The 21056-nt window shown below is 38.9% G+C and overlaps 1 protein-coding gene across 1 annotated transcript; it reads left to right on the top strand.

Moving 5' to 3' along the window:
* The first annotated feature begins 19328 nt into the window (after positions 1–19328).
* LOC135480923 (notch-regulated ankyrin repeat-containing protein-like) lies at positions 19329–19691 on the top strand. The gene has a single exon (XM_064760854.1). It carries the CDS (start codon positions 19329–19331, stop codon positions 19689–19691), a length of 363 nt encoding a protein of 120 aa, XP_064616924.1.
* Positions 19692–21056: the final 1365 nt, after the last annotated feature.

The raw sequence follows: 21056 nt of genomic DNA, 5'->3' as shown, positions 1-21056 counted from the left end.
TTGCACAGTTTTACAAAGTGGCGAAAAATGTCTAAACGCATACATGTTGAATTATCATTCATCACTTCTGTAACACACCAATTTGTCTACACTGTTACAACACATGTGCCATATTTTAATCCTCCGTTTAGAGAAAAACTATTTATCGACTTTTAACTTAATTGCCTAAAACTGATTTAGGATTGCCAGGATAGATCCTTTACCTTCATATAATTTTTAACAGTTTATATACCATTGGAATTTTTAAAAAATCAAATGAAACACATGCATGCAATTGCAAATGGTTGCAAAAAAACGTGTGAAAATGTTGAATAACACTTGGCCATATATGTATTGGATCTAGGCCTGTGTTTGGCACGCAGTCGCAGGAATTACGCAAGCGCAAGGCATGTGGGCTCTTTCAGCAGGGATAGTAGACGGAAATCTATTGAGGAGGAGCAAGGGGAGAGCAAATTGACCTCAGTTAGAGTTTTATTCTAACTCTTCAGCTGAAAGCATAATTAGTAGCAACATTAACCCCTTGATCTCGTGGCTTACAAAGAATTAGCTAAAAAAAAATGCAGTGATGTTAATTACTGTTTATTAGACGCAAGTGGTCTTGAATTTCCCAAATGCTGTTTTGGCACCAGACCTCAGGGATTTTTTCAGAATTGTTTCATGCTGCATCACTGTCACCCCATGTTGAAGACACCAGGCATGATGATTGACCAGTGCAGAGTGGCTATGGACGCCAAATTAACCGACACATCACATGAAGTTTCAGGGGCCTGTTTCCCGTTGCCATTTGGCGGCTTATAAGTCAAAAAGGGGCGTCCGTGGCTCAGTTGGTTAGCACGCTATCGCAGCATAATGACCCAGGAGTCTCTCACCAATGTGGTCGCTGTGAGTTCAGTCCAGCTCATGCTGGCTTCCTCTCCGGCTGTAAGTGGGAAGGTCTGACAACAACCTGTGGATGGTCGTGGGTTTCCCTCGGGCTCTGCCCGGTTTCCTCCAATCATAATGCCGGCCGCCGAATAAGAATAAGTGAAATATTCTTGAGTACGGCGTAAAACACCAATCAAATAAATAAATAAATATAAGTCAAAATTAGCTGAAAGTGCAATGTCACAGCGTAGAATCAGCCGTCAAAACTTAATCCACTTAATGTATATACAATGTATGAGTTTAATGTGGACCACAACTGTAAGCTAAAGCACATAATTTTTTTGTGTGTGTGAAACGCGCGCTCCTGGAGATTCATCAGTGTAGGTCAATATGTAATGTAGGTATTGCCCAACTCAATTCCTTCACTTGCATAGTCTTCCTGTTTCCAGAGGCTGGTAGGCCCAAGGCGGAGCGCTTCGCCTCGTTTGGTAAGAAATTGTATTACAGAGCAATTAACTATTAACGCTTTCATCAATGCATGAAACACAGCACTTTATTTATTCGATTTTAATTGTATTAGTGTTTTACGCCGTACTCGAGATCATTTGACTTGTACGTCGTCGGCTGAATCCGGACTGAGCCAGCAGCAAACCGTCAGGATGCCAGCAGGCCTTTTTTTCCGCGAGCTGAACTTGGACTCATGGCAAGCACGGTGGTGAGAGGCTCCAAGGTCACTGTGTTGTGTATGAAGTAAACTGTTTGGTCTTCAGCAAAATTGATCAAGATATTGAATTTTAATATTATTATCCATGCAAATTACACACTTATGGTTGGATGTGGGACAGGCATTATCCCGAAAGTCCACTGTGATTGACACGCCAGATCCGCAAAGCTGGGAACTAGGTCATTAGGCGTCATTAACTCTCACGAGATCGGCGGGAGATAGTGAGAGACTGAGCCAAGGAACAGGTGTCCGATTTAAAATACAAGTGGGGATATAGTATATATAGATTGAAACCGAGGTCAGTTGAGACATACACCGATTCGTGAGAGCACACACATTAAATAAGCTCAAGTGTTTAGTATCCAAACACATTACTGCTACATGTAATAAATACTTTTGTAGATTTCACGGTTGTTTACTACATATATATTACACATAATCCCTTGCTTAAAAAACTGCCTATAAGGTACCGGGTATTTGTTTGAAAACTGTAAATGACAAACTTTCGCTCCAAAAGTTTATTTTTAGTGAAAAATAAACGATACATTCAGTTCAGTATCATACTAGCCTCCAAACAAACTTCCATACATCTTTTCAACATATCTGGAACTCAAATGCGAAACTAAAACGTGGACGATATTTTGTCTCATGTGCCCTATATCAAAATAGAAAAAAAAAAAGAAGAGAAAGAAAAAAATCATATTGGCTCATCAAGAACCTGACCAAAGAGAACAAGCTGTGTTGTATGTGAAGTGCATACATTTGTGCATTCAAAGACGTACTTCAATGCGTTAATACATTTTCTAGAAAGTGCGCGTGTATGTCGCCTAATCTTTTTCATAGCGCATTGTAAATTGTTGCAGTTTATACACCGTGTGTATACTTGACCGACATCGCCGGTCGATTATTCTTGAGAAAATTCGGGTAGCTCAAAGCAAACAAATTACTGTGTTGGTTAAATACTGAAAACATATTCACTGACAGCGTGAGCTACAGTGCAAACCACTACATGTCAGCACGACGTGAATAGACGGTGCATCAATATACATATAAGTGTAATTATTTTTTTTCTTTGGTAAATAAAACAACTCATATATCATAAATGTTACATTACGAATTACCTACAGATACCAAAGATATATATTTTGTTTTGGCTTCCAATGCATTGGTATCATATAATTTCTTATTGTCTACATCACTCATTTCCAATAGTATTTTGTAGCTTTAATTCTCGATCTTCGGATAAACGGAATAATACTATATATGTATAAATTTAGAAGTGTTTTGTTTTTTGTTATACCGCTTCTCCACTCGAGAAAAAAATCAGCGTCTTTTAGTTTTTTGTATTCTTGTGGTTTAAAATTAAAAAGACGCTTCAGGTGACGTTTTGGGACTTAGGAAAAGTCCACACAGTCGAGATTTTTTAAGTTGACGTAGAAGTGAAACGAAAGCGACGTGTTTATTGATATATGTCTGGCGCGGACATGTCGCCATTTCATCTTAGGCCAAGATATCACGTGGTCAAGTAAGTGTGAAAACGTACACACAAAAAACACTTGTGTTGGAATCTAATACTTAATAGTGTTTTCATTCAACACAGAAACGTGTGACCCCACCACAAACATGTCTTATATAAATGCAAAGTACACATGTTGATGTTGCAAAAAAAAAAAATAAAACACAAAGTTGTGTTGAATCAAAATGAGGTAATCTATACAAAAACTTTTTGCAACAAGTATTGTGTGTAAAAATTGTGTATAACATCCAACACATCTTGTGTTCAGTTGTTTTTACACAAGACCTTGTGTTAATGCAAAACAAGATAGACAAGTTGTTCAGAGTTGTTTACACTTTTAAGTTTGTGTTCATACAACGTGTTTTTGAGTGTGTGTGTGTATATATCCCATTTGGTTTGTGTGTTAAGATATCCCTGGCTGCATGGCGTGTATTCCGAGGTATTATCATGTCTGTGTGCTCCAAATATCACAGGACGTTGCAGGACGTTCAAATGCTGATACCAGTTCGGCTTACTACCCTGTTAATACCTGTAGGGGAGGGAAATAGACGTGTGAATCACAGAAACTACACAGAATGACTTTCACGGACTACGAATTTGAACTTTGATATGGAATTCATGCCTGGAATATTCATTGTCTGCCCGGCATCATTGAAAACTGATGACCGCTTCTCTCTTGTGTGTTACCGGCTTTATTTCTTATTTGTATAATTTTTTACATACCTTTATCTTCGGGAGTTAGTGTTAAACGTTGTTGTGGAAATGGATCTTGCGATTATCGACTTGGAACGCCCTTTACGGACTACGAATGGTATAGGAATGTCGGACTTGACGCTTATATTTGAACCAATTTTGACGTTAACCAGTTGCACTGCGCCTGTGTCTATATACCAATATTGCAGTGTGTTGTGGGAACTCGCTGTACTCTCCATTTTATTTACAACGTGTTACGTCATACAGTCCGCCATCCTTCCAAACGATGATCCGAACACTGTCAAACAAACTGTCCGTGACGCCTCCGGCAACATCCGGCTCTGGGCGGAAACCGAAGATGCCTTGGTGAAGGGGTGTTAGCCACGGGAATGTCCACCAAATTCATTTCCCAGAAAGTTACACCTTCGGCCATAGTTTGTGTGATGTCCCTATCTATACCGAACGCCTGCTTTTACATTGAAAACGGTTAAAGCGATATAAAGAATTGAACCATTTACGGAACTGCTTTGCCCAGAACTCAAGTCAAATGAAAAACTAAAAAATTTAACTATATAACATGAACAGTGAAGCACATTAAATGAAGTAAATTCGGAACTAGCAACCGCGTAATTAAACATGAATCAGACGTTTACAAATGAATCGCACGGCACAATAGGGATGTATGTCTGTAATGTAAAATCTCCTTATTAGGAGATGGCGGAACGCCATCGCATAAGTGACCATATAGTTTTCTATATACACACAATAAAACTGGATTAATGAAATGATTTCTACATTTGTTTACTCGTTGTTTAACGCCATACTGAACAATTAATATTTCACTTACAGAACGGTGGCCAGTTTTATGGTGAGAAGAAACAGAGCAGAGCCACTACCATCCACAGAATGTCGACAGACCTTGTGGCAGGGCCGACAGTAATAGATAACATGTTTGTTCGATATCCAAATAATCAAAGTACAACATTAATGTTCAAATTAGCATAAGTTTTTGTCCCACACGTTGTTGATATTCGCTATATACACATATATACACACACAAAAGTTTCAGTTTGATCCATTTTGAACAGCATTTTTTCGCATGAGAAAGTGAAAGTATGCACGTATGCTACTTTTTCCCCGAAACTTAACAGTTCTAACTTTATGAAACCATTTCAGTCAATATCTTCCATTCCCATGCAATGTCTTTCTCATATTCATTTATTTATTTTATCGGTGTTTTACGCCGTACTTAAAAATGTTTCACGACCAACCGCCGGTTGCTGTAAGACCTTTCCACGTACCGCCGGAGAGGAAGCCAACATAAGCTGGACTTGAACTCCCAGCGACCGCATTGGTGAGAGAATCCCGAGTCACTGTGCCACGCTGGCGTGCTAATCCCTCGGCCAAGGAGACCCTCTTTGGTACTGCGTGACCACTTCGTATGCTTATGTACTAATGTTATGTTGAATAAACCCATGTATTTAAATTCCTTCAATCACGATATGGCGATGAACATAGCGAGGACAATTCACTTGTTTCCTCAGATATTTGGGCCATTCTCAACATTAGAAGATGCCACCTAGATTTTGCTTTGCAGGTTTCTCCACGTAGACAAAAACAACCATTTCTCAGAATAAGATCTGAACTTTGATCATAGGCTCACTCGAGACTGCGACATTTTACGATGCATTGAAAAGTAAAATAGAAAAAGATGCAAAAGAATCTAGCTAGGAGATCTCTAAGTTAAAGGATGTGTGTATAAGGCCTTTAGAATTAAAGAGTGGCGTTCAAGTCCTGTGTCCATGGAAACTTCAGGTCAGTGGTCACCCGGATATTTGGGAATTAAAGGAACAATACGACTGAAAGGAGATTCAAGTTAATTAAACCACGTATTCATGCGAAGCATTCTAAACAAGTGGGTCATCACATCGCAGCAACTGACAATAATGACATAATTAAAACTACATGTGAATCCTCTGACCTCAATGATGGCGCCCTTTATCCGGGGCCAACTCAGCATGGTTGGCTGATAATCTCTGTAGCAGAGGGGTGTTAAGGATGTCCAACAGGTTGTTAGCACCCTGCGCTCGGTTGACGCCCCACCTCAGCGGCTCCACCCACAGATAAGCAGATTATACCACATCCCCAGGGGGGACGGAAGCATATGGTATTGATTAGCTAAGACCATGATGAGATCGTGTGAACCTGTTAATATGTGTGTGTTTTTCCGGATCACCCATATAAGTGCGATAAGAAGTGTTACATGCTGGGAGTTTGGGTGTACCCATTGCATGGACGAAAATGTGGCTTGGTCATGATATGTCAGTAGGGCGGACTATAATATGTAACTAGCAATTAGATGTTATTCTGTGATCTTATGGGACAATGGACTTTGTAAAAGTCTCACAAATTTTTCAGGCTTCTTTAGGCAAAAAAAATTAAAAAAGAGAAAGAATTAGCAAATTTATAGCAAGACTTGGGTATTCATTGATTCATTCACCCTTGACACAATTTAGACCCATGGCGACAGTCTTTATGTCGAATGTGTTTTGCCTTCTTTAAGTTGAATAATGAACTATCTTTTTTGTCTTGAGTGTTTATTTTATTTTAACTCTTCGGCTAAAGAAAGTTTTCTTTAGTTTCAAAATTTTATTACAGAAAAATTTACTACAAACGCAAATCAAGCAGCAAGATGAGAATGTAATAAAAGATTGATACGGACATTCGTATATATCAATTATCACCCACAATAATAGGTAAACAAACAAATACATGTATATAAGTCAATATATAAACGCTATTAAACTCAAATCACAAAAGAGGCCATGGGAATTGTCGCGCTACCAATTTGGTACGCAAATGTACCCATGGATGAAAATGTACAAAGACGAATATTTGTTGCTGTACCAGATAATATAATCTCATACAGTTTATTTATTTACATGTATTTGATTGGTGTTTTACGCCGTACTCAAGAATATTTCACTTATACGACGGCGGCCAGCATTATGGTGGGTGGAAACCGGGCAGAGCCCGGGGGAAACCCACGATCATTCGCAGGTTGCTGGCAGACATTCCCACGTACGGCCGGAGAGGAAGCCAGCATGAGCTGGACTTGAACTCACAGCGACCGCATTGGTGAGAGACTCCTGGGTCATTACGCTGTGTTAGCGCGCTAACCAAAGTGAATGAGTCCTCAATCTTAAGTAAGCCTATGTTGAAAGACCATATTACACTATATCCAAAAATACAGTTCATAATATTAAACCTTACAATGCTTTCATACAATTTTGATAATAGAATTACGCTGAGAGTTTCACGCCAAGTGCTACATGACTTTAACCCATCCCCCCCCCCCCCCACGCCCAACTCACACACTCACACACACACAGAATCCGAGCATTGAATTTAATGCTATTCCGTCAAAAATGTACAAAAATAAAGAAAAGGCTAGGTTTGGGTATAATTTCCAATCATCAAATATTTCTTACTATTATTAAATACCCGTATTATAAAAAAAAATGATGTAGGGGGTAAGATTAGATTGGGTGGGTGCCGATTAAGGGTAGTCTCAGCACTTATAGCTTGTTACAACATTTTACCCTATTATCGCCTTATAACTTCTACCCTTATCAGAGAAGTTGGTACTTGAACAGAATTGTTGTATTTACTCTGTGCTCTGCGTGACATAGAGATCGCGGGCATAAAGCCAAGACACCCCAGATAGCATCGCCAAGTTTGAATTCTGGGGCCTGTTAAAACTTATGGACAGTATAGGTGTTAATGACAAGTCCCTTTAATGTTAGCTAAGCGCATTAATGATGTATTCTTTGCTAATTTCGGAATCTTTAAGAATCACCATACCTGCAGGTGCCCTCCCCTTGCTGGTCGATTATCCCTCCTTGGCCCAATAGCGTCCCACCCTTTTTGCGCTGACAAGTGACGTAATCCCTATGAGTCAATTAAAAAGATTATCTACGTGATAAGAAAGTTAGACACCTTTGTCATGCGAGTTTTTGTCGTTTGGGCGTGGTGGGCTGTAACATTGGTCTGAATTGATAATTTAGTAACAAACGGTTGAATTTAGAGTAATCAGCCATTTAAAGATGCCTCGAGGGAGGTCCCGTTTTTTCTCGAATTTTCTCGCAGTGAAGTATTGGTTTATACCTAAAACCTAACCTGAACTTTATCAAAGACGTGAATTTTTGTTTTTAAATCTGAGCCGAAGTGCCGAGGCCTAGCCTTTCTATAAAATAAACTTTCATGTTGAGAATAATTTGGTTGACGTTTAGCCTATGTAAGGACATCATGGATTGACTCATCTGACCCCTTAAACGTACACGTACACGTGTATAGAAACTGTCTAGTTCCCTATTTGATTTTTGAAAATTTTGTGGAATTGTGATTTTAAACTATGCATATTAGAAATGTAAATGAGGCTCTAAAGTTATCTTAATTTAACGACCAATATTTGTTGAAATTTAATTGCTGTGATACATGTAGTAGAGGAATAAACTATTGTAAATGACCTGGCATGTCGCCTCTGACCAAACAGCTAATATTTCCTTGATCCTGAGAGCTCTGTATTGATCTCAGAAAGTGTCTTGAAATTTATTTGGAATGTAGGATGCTTTCTAGTTTAAAATGTAAGATTCAGAGCCGAAAGAAATATTTTGTGATATTTTTATTTTCCTGTAAAAATGCACTTGTTTGGGTCCAATTTTATGTCTTTTACAGTATTTGAAATCGCCGCTTAGAAATGATCGAGGAAAGGGGACCCTTTTCCGTCTAAAGCATATTATTGCCAGAAAGCCTGATTCTCCATTATAAACCTTTAATATATAAGGTGATGCTGGAAATGCTGAACGTGATTACTAAAATATTGCCTAAAGTAACTCGGGCATATGTGTAATCTGTTGTTCATTCCCAAATTTGCCATAATGATATGTGGGCAATCTGGTATAACCTAATACTCCTGTATTATAAGAGAGCAATGACGGGTCAATCCAGCTTGGACCCGAGTCTCCATTGAGCCAGAAATGGTGTACAATTTTACGTTCAAGCTTATTTCGTCATATACATGTATACAATTGGCAGACAGCATAGGCCAATGTCTCTGAAAACGGTCTGGAAACAAACCAACAAACAAAAAAGGGTTTGTATATGTGCCCCATTACCTCCATTCAAAATTCAGAGTTGGAATTAAGGGGATTTGAACATTTAACTTCGGATTAAATTAAAACGAATATAGACAACTGACAATGATCATAGCTCTGTAATTGTTAGGTTAACGACTGATCCGGATAACGACATATTTATTCTTTAATCTTTGTTTCTTCGGATTACTTCTCCTCGTGTCAGCAGGTGACGTAATCACTGTGACGTCACTATACTTATTGCCAGACTCAAACAGGGGATGTAATCAAGCCCATTGTACACATTGTACACAGTGGCTAACATTAGACACCCTTACACCGCCCCGACGTCACATGGGTCAGATGGGCGGGGGTAATTAATCAAGTTGTCAATGAAGGTTCATTAACCGGAATAACCTGTAGAAAAGGGGAAGAAGGTATAAAATGATTTCAATTTGCTCCTTTTTCTTCAAATTGTTGATAATGGCGAACTGACTGTTTTTTAAAAAAAGGTTTTCTGGTAGATTATACATGACGACTGTGGTTTCTTTCTTCAATTAGTTTTGACATGTTGATATTCTTTTAGATAAGGTGAAAATATATTAGATTTTTGTGTGCTAATTAACGAATATTTTCTATATAACTATATTTCAACAAAAGTTAAAAGTAAATCCAAATGGTTAAACATTGGGATTCGAACCTTTACCCCCAGATCACATCGTCACAATAAGGTATAGGTTCCCTTTCAGTCAACTCCAGCTTAGAAATCAACGCAGATTATCTCACCCAATGACACCCCGCCTCTCGTGCTGGCAGGTGACGTAATCCCCGTGAAGTAATGTTTTGTCTGATTCCAATCGCTGAGGTTAAAGGCTATAAAGCGATTACCTACCTTGATGAAAGTTAGACACCTTTATGAGGTGTTGTCTGGGCGTGGGGACCTTTGATTAAGTAAGTGAGGATAATTAACAGACAAAGTGTTCAATTAAAATGGTTACCTGGTGTCAATTTGTTACACACTTGTGTGGCAGTCCGTTCTGGGTCTCACCATACTGTAACTGAATTCGTTCAAAGAAAATGTCCAAAACTGAATTGTATCGACGATTTGATTGTGAGATATATAACTGGTCTCTGTTCATATAGCTGCTCTTCTATACCGAAAGTTGTTTTCTGCATTGCCGGAAATCACTTGGTGGATGTGTTCGTCTCTTTGAAGTAATTTTAAATAATCTTTTCAGAGGAAAATTCTTGATAAAAGTAGGTGATCTTCATGATGAAGAAGAACAAGCCTCATTTTGGAAATTCCTTCATTACGTTCTCACTGAAATAAATCCGGTGAAATGTGTCAGTCTCACGATGGGACTTTGGAGAACTACAATAATGCTATTATTCATTGTTTCTTTTTAATTTTTCAATTTAAACTAGCCACACTGATTTTATATGGCGACGAACGTCGATGTGACGTCATTGTGCTGTATGGCGAATAAAAGCCACTATTGGGCATTCATTTGGCATCAAATAATTTGCTTAAAAAAGTAAATTCTTTGGAGGCAGAGTTTTCTCTGAATTCTTTGAATGACAAGCACAAAGAATTCGTCCCCCCAGCCCACGCACACAGGCATACCCAAACGCCCCTCCTCACCCAGTCCCCCAGCTTCTTAGCACCACAAGTAGGTGTTCATGACAACACCTGGTAAATTGTTAGGTAATTAACTGATGGAGATAATGAGGTATTGTTTGTTGATCCACGGTGTCAAGGTCGCTTGTTGAAAACATCAGGTGTCAGTCACCTGAGCCGCTATTATCTCCCCTGATCCAATGATGTTCCGCCCTTGTGCAATGTGCTGGCAGGTGACGTCATCTTTGTTAACCGTGTCTGAACAGCAGATGTTCTAATTAGGGCTACTTGATATGTTATCTAACTTTAGACACCTTGTCATCTAAGTCAACTCTTGTCTGCATAAATGGGCGGGACAGAAAGATCAAGTTGTGAATGCAACTTAAGTAACTTATTTACCAGTAGCTACGTCAGATACTGAGATTTGGAGTTCAACTGAACGTATTTTATACTATAACATTAACGTACCAAGGTAAAGATGCACCGAAACATGAACGAATTAAAGTTTCAATTTATTTACTTTTGTCAGAGTCGTGCTCAAGAATTTTTTATTTCTATTATAACGGTCAGGTTTATTTGTGTGTGTGTGTCGGGGGGTGGGGGTGGGGGGGCGGAATGCCCATACATTACCTGATAATCTTGTGACTTTAGTCACCTGAAGCCAAATCTCTAAAACTGTAAGCTATTGGTGCCTGGTTTCCTCGCACTATTTTGTATGGTTCGTTGCGTTACATATTGCGTGATTTTCTGTCAGAATTGTGACTTAGCGAACACTTAAACAATTTGACGGATGCCTGACTTGGTTTGAACAGAGAAGGATGTTTGTGTACAAGTGGAATAAAACACAACAGTTTGTCCGCACGTGAGCAGTGGTCATGGAGACAAAACCATACATAAACAAACTGATTTTTGTTGCCAGAGTAAATAATTAACCGCGGAATGTCACTTGGTATGAAATCTTTATTTAACGTTGATGTTGCACAGAAAGCACAAACTGAAATGCATGTACATATGTCACCTGAAAACCGATTAAACACTGACTGGGAAAGTAGTTTGATGTATTTTTCAACTTTTGACTTTTTCAATGCATGGAGTAAAATGCATTTGGAACATCGGATTACCATTTTTGGTTGTTTAGAACAGTTAGCGTCCATCTGGCTTTGGTAATGTATGGGCGCACTGCTGTTGTATACTTGTTTTGCAAGTCACAAATAGAGTGCACGGCTATACTTCACTGGTTGAATATGACCTGATATCAGTTTTAAACTCAAAGCCATCAATTTAAATTTAGCTCATTTTTAAACACGTTTTATTTTCAGTGTCATCCACAAATAAACCGGACATAAAAATAAATTTTGGGTACGGCGTAACAGCAATTAAGTCAACGAAATTAACGCGTTACTTTGAGCACACACCGTAAAGAAAGTAAAAGCAAGACTTTCAAATTGGCGATGACATATTACTAATGGCTTGCGCAACGCGACAATGTTATCAATAATAAAATAAGAGTTCATCTTAAGGTCTACCTTAAGATCAACAGCAGCAATATGAAATCGACGTTTGTTTACCGATGGAATGTGTAGATAAAAGTGTATGTAAATGAGGAACGTCATTAGAATTGAAATTGTGAGCACAAATGTCAAAAATCTTTATAGGAAGTTAGCAAAAGTTAATGTTTTTTTTTTCAGTCTGACTAATGGACCAGGCATCGGAGGTTAACTATTCTTAATGATTACATAAAGCTTCACACCGAAGTTACTCATCATACAGCGTACCCGGATTCGCGTTTATCTGTCTGAATTCACCACCCGTCACATAATGTACATTTATAGTTAAGATATCCTGTTACATTTAATATACACAACAGCAGAGATAAAATAAAGACATGATAATTTTTGTGTTAAAACGTGCTGTATGGTGTATCATCATTTTTTTTTTTTTTAACTTCTCTTATCTGCCTTATCTGTGTTCTAAAAATAATTCGCTAACCTATTAAAAATGCGGAAGTTTGAACTACCGGTCTAAAATTACCGCCGACTGATGCAGTGCAGAGTGTCATCGATGGCAGATCTGTTGCACCGGTTATCGGTCAGCCCAACGAGTACTGTGCGAGAGAAGGGGCCTAGGTCTTCCCACAGGCTCTGTCCGTCGGCCGCGTGTGTCAGGCGGAATGCGTGCAGTGTCACCGGTTTCGGCCGCGGGGACTGTGCCGGGCAGACAGACCGTCGAGGGCTATGTGAACAGACGGCTTGTCCATTCCCAGTGGCGTAACAGCGGCCTGTCATATAGCAAGGGGACAGCTTCGGACAACGGTGGGAGAAAGTGAGCCGGGAGGCTAGGGATTTGGGAAAATGGGGTGGGGGTGGGGGGTGATGACTGTATGGAGTGGTCTCCTGTGAAGCTTAAGGCTATTTCAACATCGATTGTTGAATGAGAGGCTTCTTTCACACACAGTTATTGTCAGGTACGAGAATTTAAAATTCACTGTTTTTTGACAGTGATACAATAGTTATACACTTAAACACCACTGTGTGCCCCGCCCACCAACATTCCTAAGATCCCATCTTGACCCCATACGTTTAACGCCAGCTTCTCTCCAGTCAGTATAATAATTTGCTACCCCTATACAGTGAAATAACGTGTTCAAACTAGCTTTTCTCAACGTGTGCGTTAAATCTGAAACTCGAAAATCAAACTTACTTTATACTTATATAACCTCTGTTTTTTATAAACACTTTTTTAATTCTTCTTTTTACCTTGTTTTGTTTGAGATAAGGGCTTACAAGGACAGCATTGTCAGTGGTCATGATGTGTGGAGACTAAACGTATTAACCGTATTTTAGTTTCACCACTTGTCAATCCATTAAATATTACCGTGAGAAGAACGAGTAAATATATTTATCATACGGGTATATTTAATATAATAATAGCCTATAGGTCTTTATGCACTGTTAACATTAGGATTACACTCTATAAGATTGACTGAGCCAAAGTTCGACATTCGAAAAATTTTATGTCCTTTAAAAATATGTAACGAAATGCAATGTTGTTGAATTCACTTTTATCGGTAATATATGCTAGTGCTGAATATATACATACAAAAGAGGTATTTCTGGGATTAACTGAGGAAAATGGTAAAGTCAATCGTGAATTTGTCTCCTCCCAAAGCTTAGTTGCGATTGGGCTTGGGGCTGGAGCTGGGGTGGGTGGCAGTGTTGAGCGGGGGTAGGTGTGGGAGGTTAAACTTATTTTCATGCCCAACTTCGAAATGAGTTGATTGTATTTTACCCATTTGTCCAACCAAGATCTTTGGAATAAGAAATGCTGATATTGAAATTTTCCGACCATGTATGTGTAAGAAACAGACGTGGAATATAATGGCGCTCTTCCTGCCCACCCACATTGGGTTTTTTTAATATATATAGAAATTCAAACGGGAAATTTTGGCTCCTTTGATAACTTCGCTTTTATCAAGGTTGGCCATCGGCTAAAAAAAAACCCCCTATGAAAAAGGGATTTTCGTTCAGAGAAGAGGAAGAAGAGAGCATTTAAATGCATTCCCACACCAGAGCACACCGCATGTATGTGCTTTGTGCTGAATGAGTGAGAGTGTACACACAGCAGAGTTCGCCTAACATAGCCCATTTTCATACTTCACACATGCCTGTCTTCGCCAGTAATTTCTGCTTGACACTTTGGCCTTCTATTCGGTCTGCGCTGAACTTAATAAAAAAAAAAGGCAACCTCAACTTGCAGTTCATACGACTGATCGGTGCACGATATAGTCATTCATTTGTTATAGTGAATGCAGTGTGACTTGTTACATACGAAAATAACGGAGAAGGTAGAACTTCATTATTTTGTTATCAAACGATCCAATCAATAGTACATCCGCGATGGAATTATAAAGATTTTTATAAAGGTGTTATAAATATATGCACTGGATGAACTCTCGGCAATATATATGCATCGGTGCATCAAACCTGTATATTTCTGTTAGTCTTAATTTAATAACAGTATAGTATATTACAAATCAATATATTGTTCGCTTACAATACAATTTTGGTTAACTGGGAAACACATAGGTATAGCATATTTAATTATGATGGTTTTATGAGCAACAACTTTTTTTGGTCACATTTTCTGCGTGGGAAAGTGCAGTTGTTTTGTGTGTTATTTTTTATTATTTTTTTTCACAATGCAGTAATATATTTTCATAGCTCTTTTATGTGTGATGTCCTTTATTTTATTGCCCTGTACAAGTTTTCCAACACGAGATAAAATTTGTCGATACCATGCAGCCGATACCAGACCAGTTCATTGTCAGCTAAATATTCATCAATCTGATCTGTCTCATTACACAATAATGCTGAAATGACCTTCTAAAACAAAAATCGATGAGGCCATCGCAAATTTACACACCTATATATACATAACGAAAACTCCAGAGGAATATAACGTTCTCATTACATTTCAGACCGAATTTCAGTATAAATCTGTTTTTAAATTGCTGTCTCTAGTCCTAATGTACAAAGATACTTTGAAAACAAGCCATATTTTAAAAGATACAAAGTGTACTTGAGCTTAATGAAGATAGCCTTTGCATGGTTTTCTCCACGTTACAATGCAAACGTTGCCTCAAGCAGATTTATACGTTTTTACTGTTTTCATTGAGGATAAATTGAAAAAGATCACCTCGAATTGCACGCACAGAAAAATTGAAACTAGCAAAGATGAATAAAAAGTCTAGATCAAAGTATATAAACCTTGTGAACAAGTATCCTTATTCGGTTTGTTTTTGAAACGTTTTTTTTTTATTTTGAATTCTCTTTTCATCTATATAGCAGATTCTTTTTGATGTACTTTTTTTATTAAGAAGTTCAGGCAAATGCCAATTCACTTTTTTATATTATAAAGTCTCAGAAATCATTTATGTACGTGACCATATGAATTTATTTTTAATATATATATGTATATTAATATGGGCTATTCAGTATGTTTGGACATCTTCTTCAATACGAAGGTGAACGTTTCTTCCCATGTATTCAGCCGAGGATGAATTCCCCCTTATATGTCTATGTTAAGCAGGAGGCAATGGGAAATATCTTATAAGAATGCATATGGTCGTTGTGATATATATTTATACATATTTACACAAGTATATATAATACTGATAGGCGCCTGAATTCCCACAGATCTGCAGTGTCCGGCATGCGAATATGTATCATATATAGTGTGTGAACTTCACACACTATATAAGTTACCGCGCCAGTTCATATACAATATATATCCCATAGCATATTAACTATGGAATGTACAAGTCATTATGTACCTATATGCAACTACGCATGACCATACTTAACCATATAACTATACACATAGTATGATGTGTATTTTACTGTACAGAGATGCTCGACTCATTACTAGTACATAGTTTTGCGGTATTCTGTTTGTTAAAATGCACCCCATGTATACGCGTACGGTCTGTTACATTAAAACTACCAGCCAAACATTTTGTTCCATTTTAAATTATTTGAGAATTATTGAATGACTGACTGAATGAATGAATGAACGAATGATTCCCTATGGCTAAAAGCCTTGTCGAGTTAAGAGTTAAGATAAGAGTGCTAGGCAGGGAGTGAGTGAGTGTTTGGGTGAACATATGAATGAATGAACGAATTAGTGGGGGCAAAGCTACACTAAGTCAACGCGTGACTTGTTGATTGACTGTTTATACGTGGATCTCTATATCCTGAGGTGCCAGTGAGGTGATATCTGTGTGAATCAGATGCTATGTGTGAATCAGTTGGTGTGTGTGAATCAGATGATATACATGTGAATCAGATTGTTTTGTGTGTAAATTAGATCGTGCATGTGAATCAGGTGGTACATGTGGGGATTAAGTGGTATATTTGTGAATGAGATGAGATGTGTGGGAAACAGATGGTATGCGTGTGAATCAAATGATGCGTATGGGAATTAGATGATGTTTGTGTGAAATGATACGTGTGGGGATAAGATGGCGTATGTGTGAATCAGATGACATGCGTGTGAATCAGATTGTATCTATGCGAATTAGATGGTGCTTGTATGAATCAGAAGATACGTGTGGGAATTAGATGGTCTATGTGTGAATTGGATGATCTATCTGGGAATTGGTTGATCTATCCGTGAATCATATACTATGTCTGTGAATCAGATGTTTTATCTGTGATTCAAATGTTATATCTGTGAATCAGACGCTATATCTGTGAATCAGATGATATATGTGGGAAGTGAATGGTATATTTGCTAATGATATATGTGAGAATTGGATTGTACATCCGTGAATCGGATGATATACCCTGAATCAGATGATATCTTAGAATCAGATGATATACGTGAGAATCAAATGCTGCCTTTGGGAATCGGATGTATGGTATATCTGTGAATGAAACTGTATTTGTGGGAATCATATGGTATACCCACGAATAAACTTAGGATATGTGTGAATCACGTATATCAGTGAATCGAATGACGTGTGGGAATTAGATAGTATATGTTCTTTTCAGATGAAATGTGCGCATTGGAATTTGAAGGTATATCTGTAGATCAAATCTCGAAGAATCCACCATATGACCTAGACGCCGATAAAATAATGGAAGTTTGAATCTGAAAAACAGTGTACCAATCAAATCGAGCAGGACAGAGGTCAATCCGCTACAGACTTGCCTACAAGGCGAGTTTTCCACAGATGTCCATTGCACGGTGGTGTCGTTTCGGTTACTGTCTAGTTTAACACAGATTTCAAAAATAAATCAGTAATGTCGCATAAAGGTTTACCAACACTATGTTTAATTGCTTCGTTCGGTGGTACATACCTAATCTAAACATCGTGCCAATCATCCATCTAGTCACCTTATGTGAGAACGAAAGGCCGAACCGAGTCTTTCCACTTTCACTTAAAAAAAAAAAAAACAACAACAACAACCAAAAAAAAACATTGAAGCTGGTCAGTGGTAATCGGCTTCAATCATACAGTCACAGGACAGAATACACACTGTTTTCACTGTATATAAGATCAGAAAATGTGATCTTCGGATAAGTTGAAGGATATTCTTTTAAAGTTAAGTTTGGGCTGAATTTAACATTTGTGCGGAAAGTTTTGACATTTTCACACGAAACATGCGGTAGATAGTGCGGGTGCGAAGGATAAAAAAAGCATAACAATTCAGAATCCCTGGGAAAGTGTTATCCGCTGTCACATCGTTGGATCGCACAGTTATTACATTGAAAATGTGTAATGTGAACCGTTTACAAAACTTTCTCTGGAAACTAGGCAGAGTAGCATCAAACCGTGGTCTACATGACACTTCTGAAACAACAATATAAGCATTTATTATATTTTTGTTTTCATTTATGATTTTTTTTATTTTTTTTTTTATTTTCCGTTTAAACAACATGCATGTTATATGACCAAATAAGTTGACGCCAGTTTCTCTGATACGGACAGAGTGTATAACTGGAGTTGTGTACCGTTATAATGAATCCGACAGCTAACAGGCACATGGTAATTAGTGTATTCACGCGCAGAAGTGTAGCGGAAATTTCAGAACAAAGTGATGTATTAAAAAAAAACGCTGCCAGAAACGTCATAAAATGAAAATGAGTTTTTTTCAAGAAACAAACTTGAAAATGTAGGCTTGTGAAAAAAATATTACTGGTAACATTTTAGACTCACATGTATCCTCTAGTATGTGAATTACAAATAAAATAGCCTTTCGGCATACTAAAAAAAAAATGAAGCGAAGGAGGCAAAAAATAAAAGACAAAAAATGTAATTGTCTTGTTTGATTTCATACCGACTGACTGTATAAAGGGCGAGAGTTGGTTATTTAGTTGTATGAAAAGCGGCAGTTGTTTTAAGAAGGGGCACTGGCGTTAGGCAAGTATTATGTCTGCCTTAGAATAGGCCCTGCTATGAACTGCATTGTGAATTCGCTCAGCGCTGGTTCCCACGCTGTGCGGCTTGTGAATAAGCTAGACAGCGACCTTGCTGCGAGGCCGTCGACCAATCAGCGACGAGCTGGGCTATTGCTGATTGTTCCCTCACAGGACTTATTAACTCGCCAAACTTTAGACAGGGGTTAAATTCGACGGGCAGCTCTCTGTGGTGTACGGTGGGTCGAGGAAGAAACAGTGGTAGAGGACAGGCAGGCATTCCAATCGCATAGGGCCTTCTCCTTGCCGTGTACAGTTCAATTCAGAAGTGTTTTCACCGGCACCTCAAGGTTCGACAAGGCCTGTGTTTTCCCACCGTATAGCCCAGAGGGGAAAAAGCTTATACACTAGCCGGCCTTACTGCACTATAGAACAAGCCTGTCTCAAAGCGGATCGTATCTACGGGCATATCCAGTGACGGCGTGTTAACTGGGCTACTCCGACTCACTTGAAACAGGCAAATGTATTGGTGACCCAGATTCTACCACAGCGGAACAAGGTTGACATTCGGTGCAAGTTTTGTTCTACTAGCTTGCGAAAAAGACCGGGGCAAGTGCAGTTCTGCGGATTGAGTGAAAAGTTATTACGGGTAGTTAACTGGACAAAAACGCCTCAACAGATAGTGAGGGACTTCTTGCTTGTCAGGCTAGTGTGTGGAGAAGAGAAGTGTTAAGACGGCGAGGTTTTAAGCTTACAGTCAGTCGTATTTCTGCAGGAGATTTTTAGTACTGTATAGGCACCCCTTGCTGGCTTGCTACTCAATCCACTCCCACCCACTCTTAAATCGAAAAGCTTGCAATGGATGTCATGCACAAAGTCGAGGTACCAGCGCAGGCCGCTCCAGCGAAGTTTTACTTCCAGAAAAATTTCCAAGAGGCTGTCCGAAATGGGGACAAGGACCAGCTAGAAAAAATGCTGGAAGACGAACAAGGCAAAATCAACGTAAACTTGTACGACGCGGAAGGACAGACGGCTCTGCATTTGAGCTGTTTGGACGGTAACTTAGAACTGGTGAAAGTTTTGGTGAAGTTTGGCGCAGATGTCCGTCTGGCGAATCGCGATGGCTGGAGTGCTCTCCACATAGCCGCATACGGGGGGCATCAAGACATTGCCTTGTTTCTAATCCATGCCACGACGGGAAGAGCCACCCCCTCACGGTAATGTCTCCAAAATCCAGTTGTTATTAGAAATCATATTGAAGAAATTTTGTTGATCCGTAGAAGACGTGCCGCAGATGCAAGCCCACGTGGTTACGGGTCGCAGTAAAATAGAGATATATTGAAGAAAATATCGGCTGATGTATAGAATATTCTTTGCGATTTTTTTTTATTATTTTAAGAAAACTTTTTCTCATATTACTTCAGTACCCTTCCAACTACCTCTGATGATTTGTTACAAGGGGAAACCCCTTGAAAACGGACATTTCTCTGGGCATTAGTTGAGAAACTCTAATGGGAAACCTGGAGAAACCCGATGTGTATGCCCGGGATAACAGACCAAGGTTGTCAGTGGTTGAATGTCGCGGCCTGTAAATATTTCCCTCTATCAGTATGCACAAAGGACATTTCAAACATTTGTTTTGCTTGGCCTGTACAAATAGTTCAAAAGTTTACAATGTTTAAAGACACGGGATTTTCTCCATTGTAGAATTTGACAACGTGGGGTTTAAGGATGAAGCTTTCACGGTCATTCCGAATCACAAGACATGCGCTAAAAATTGGCCTTTTTGACAGGTTCATTTTTTTTTTGTTTGTAACCGTGGAGAGTGATTTTTGTGTATTGCAAACTTTTCTGAAATGTGCCAAAAATCTACTTTATGGCTTGTTCCTGTGCGTGTGAACTACTGAGATGGTGCTCTTACTTCATTGCAAGTTGTGGAAACAAGAATTATGTGGAGTTCACACTGAATGCACAGACCCCGGGGTACAAAGAGCGGACCTGTATGGGACAGCAAGACACTCGAGAGCCGGCCTCTTCGAAAAGGTGCGCTGAAACGAACAGCTGCACGCTGCATTTGCTGTGATGGTGAAAGCGTAGAAGATACATCTACTAGACCGAATTTTCATCTTTTAATTAGAGACCCATAAAGTGGAACCGCGTCACTTCCATCTAATTTTTCAAGTTGTCGACGAAATCGGAAATTCGTCAAACAAGCTGGACAACAGGAACCCGGTCGTTGACGATTTGCGGTTAGGCATCGTGGGTTTCTACGAAGTGGTGATTTTTTCTCGACTGATGTACCGGTATGATGTGGTTACTGCAGTGACCCTATACTGTTTATTCAGCTTCAAACGATGTGTCCTAAAATTGTAGGCGTTAACAAGCAATTGCTCTTATCTGTGATGCTTCTTTTTATGACCTTTGCACCCTGTTATCGGGTTCAAACGTCCCCCAATCTCTTCTCGCGAGATTTTGCGTGATATTACTTTGTTTTGACTGGAATGACCATACGCTGTGACTGGACCACGTGTTTTCATGTATTATTGTATATTATATATATATATATATATATACGTAAACTTAATG

The sequence above is a fragment of the Liolophura sinensis genome, chromosome 13 (assembly GCF_032854445.1).
Source record: "Liolophura sinensis isolate JHLJ2023 chromosome 13, CUHK_Ljap_v2, whole genome shotgun sequence".
In the NCBI taxonomy this organism is placed as follows: domain Eukaryota; kingdom Metazoa; phylum Mollusca; class Polyplacophora; order Chitonida; family Chitonidae; genus Liolophura; species Liolophura sinensis.
This window is presented reverse-complemented; position numbering and strand designations above follow the sequence as displayed.

Coding starts and splice junctions, on each gene's coding strand:
- LOC135480923 (XM_064760854.1), top strand. CDS start 19,329: ATGGATGTCATGCACAAAGTCGAGGTACCAGCGCAGGCCGCTCCAGCG.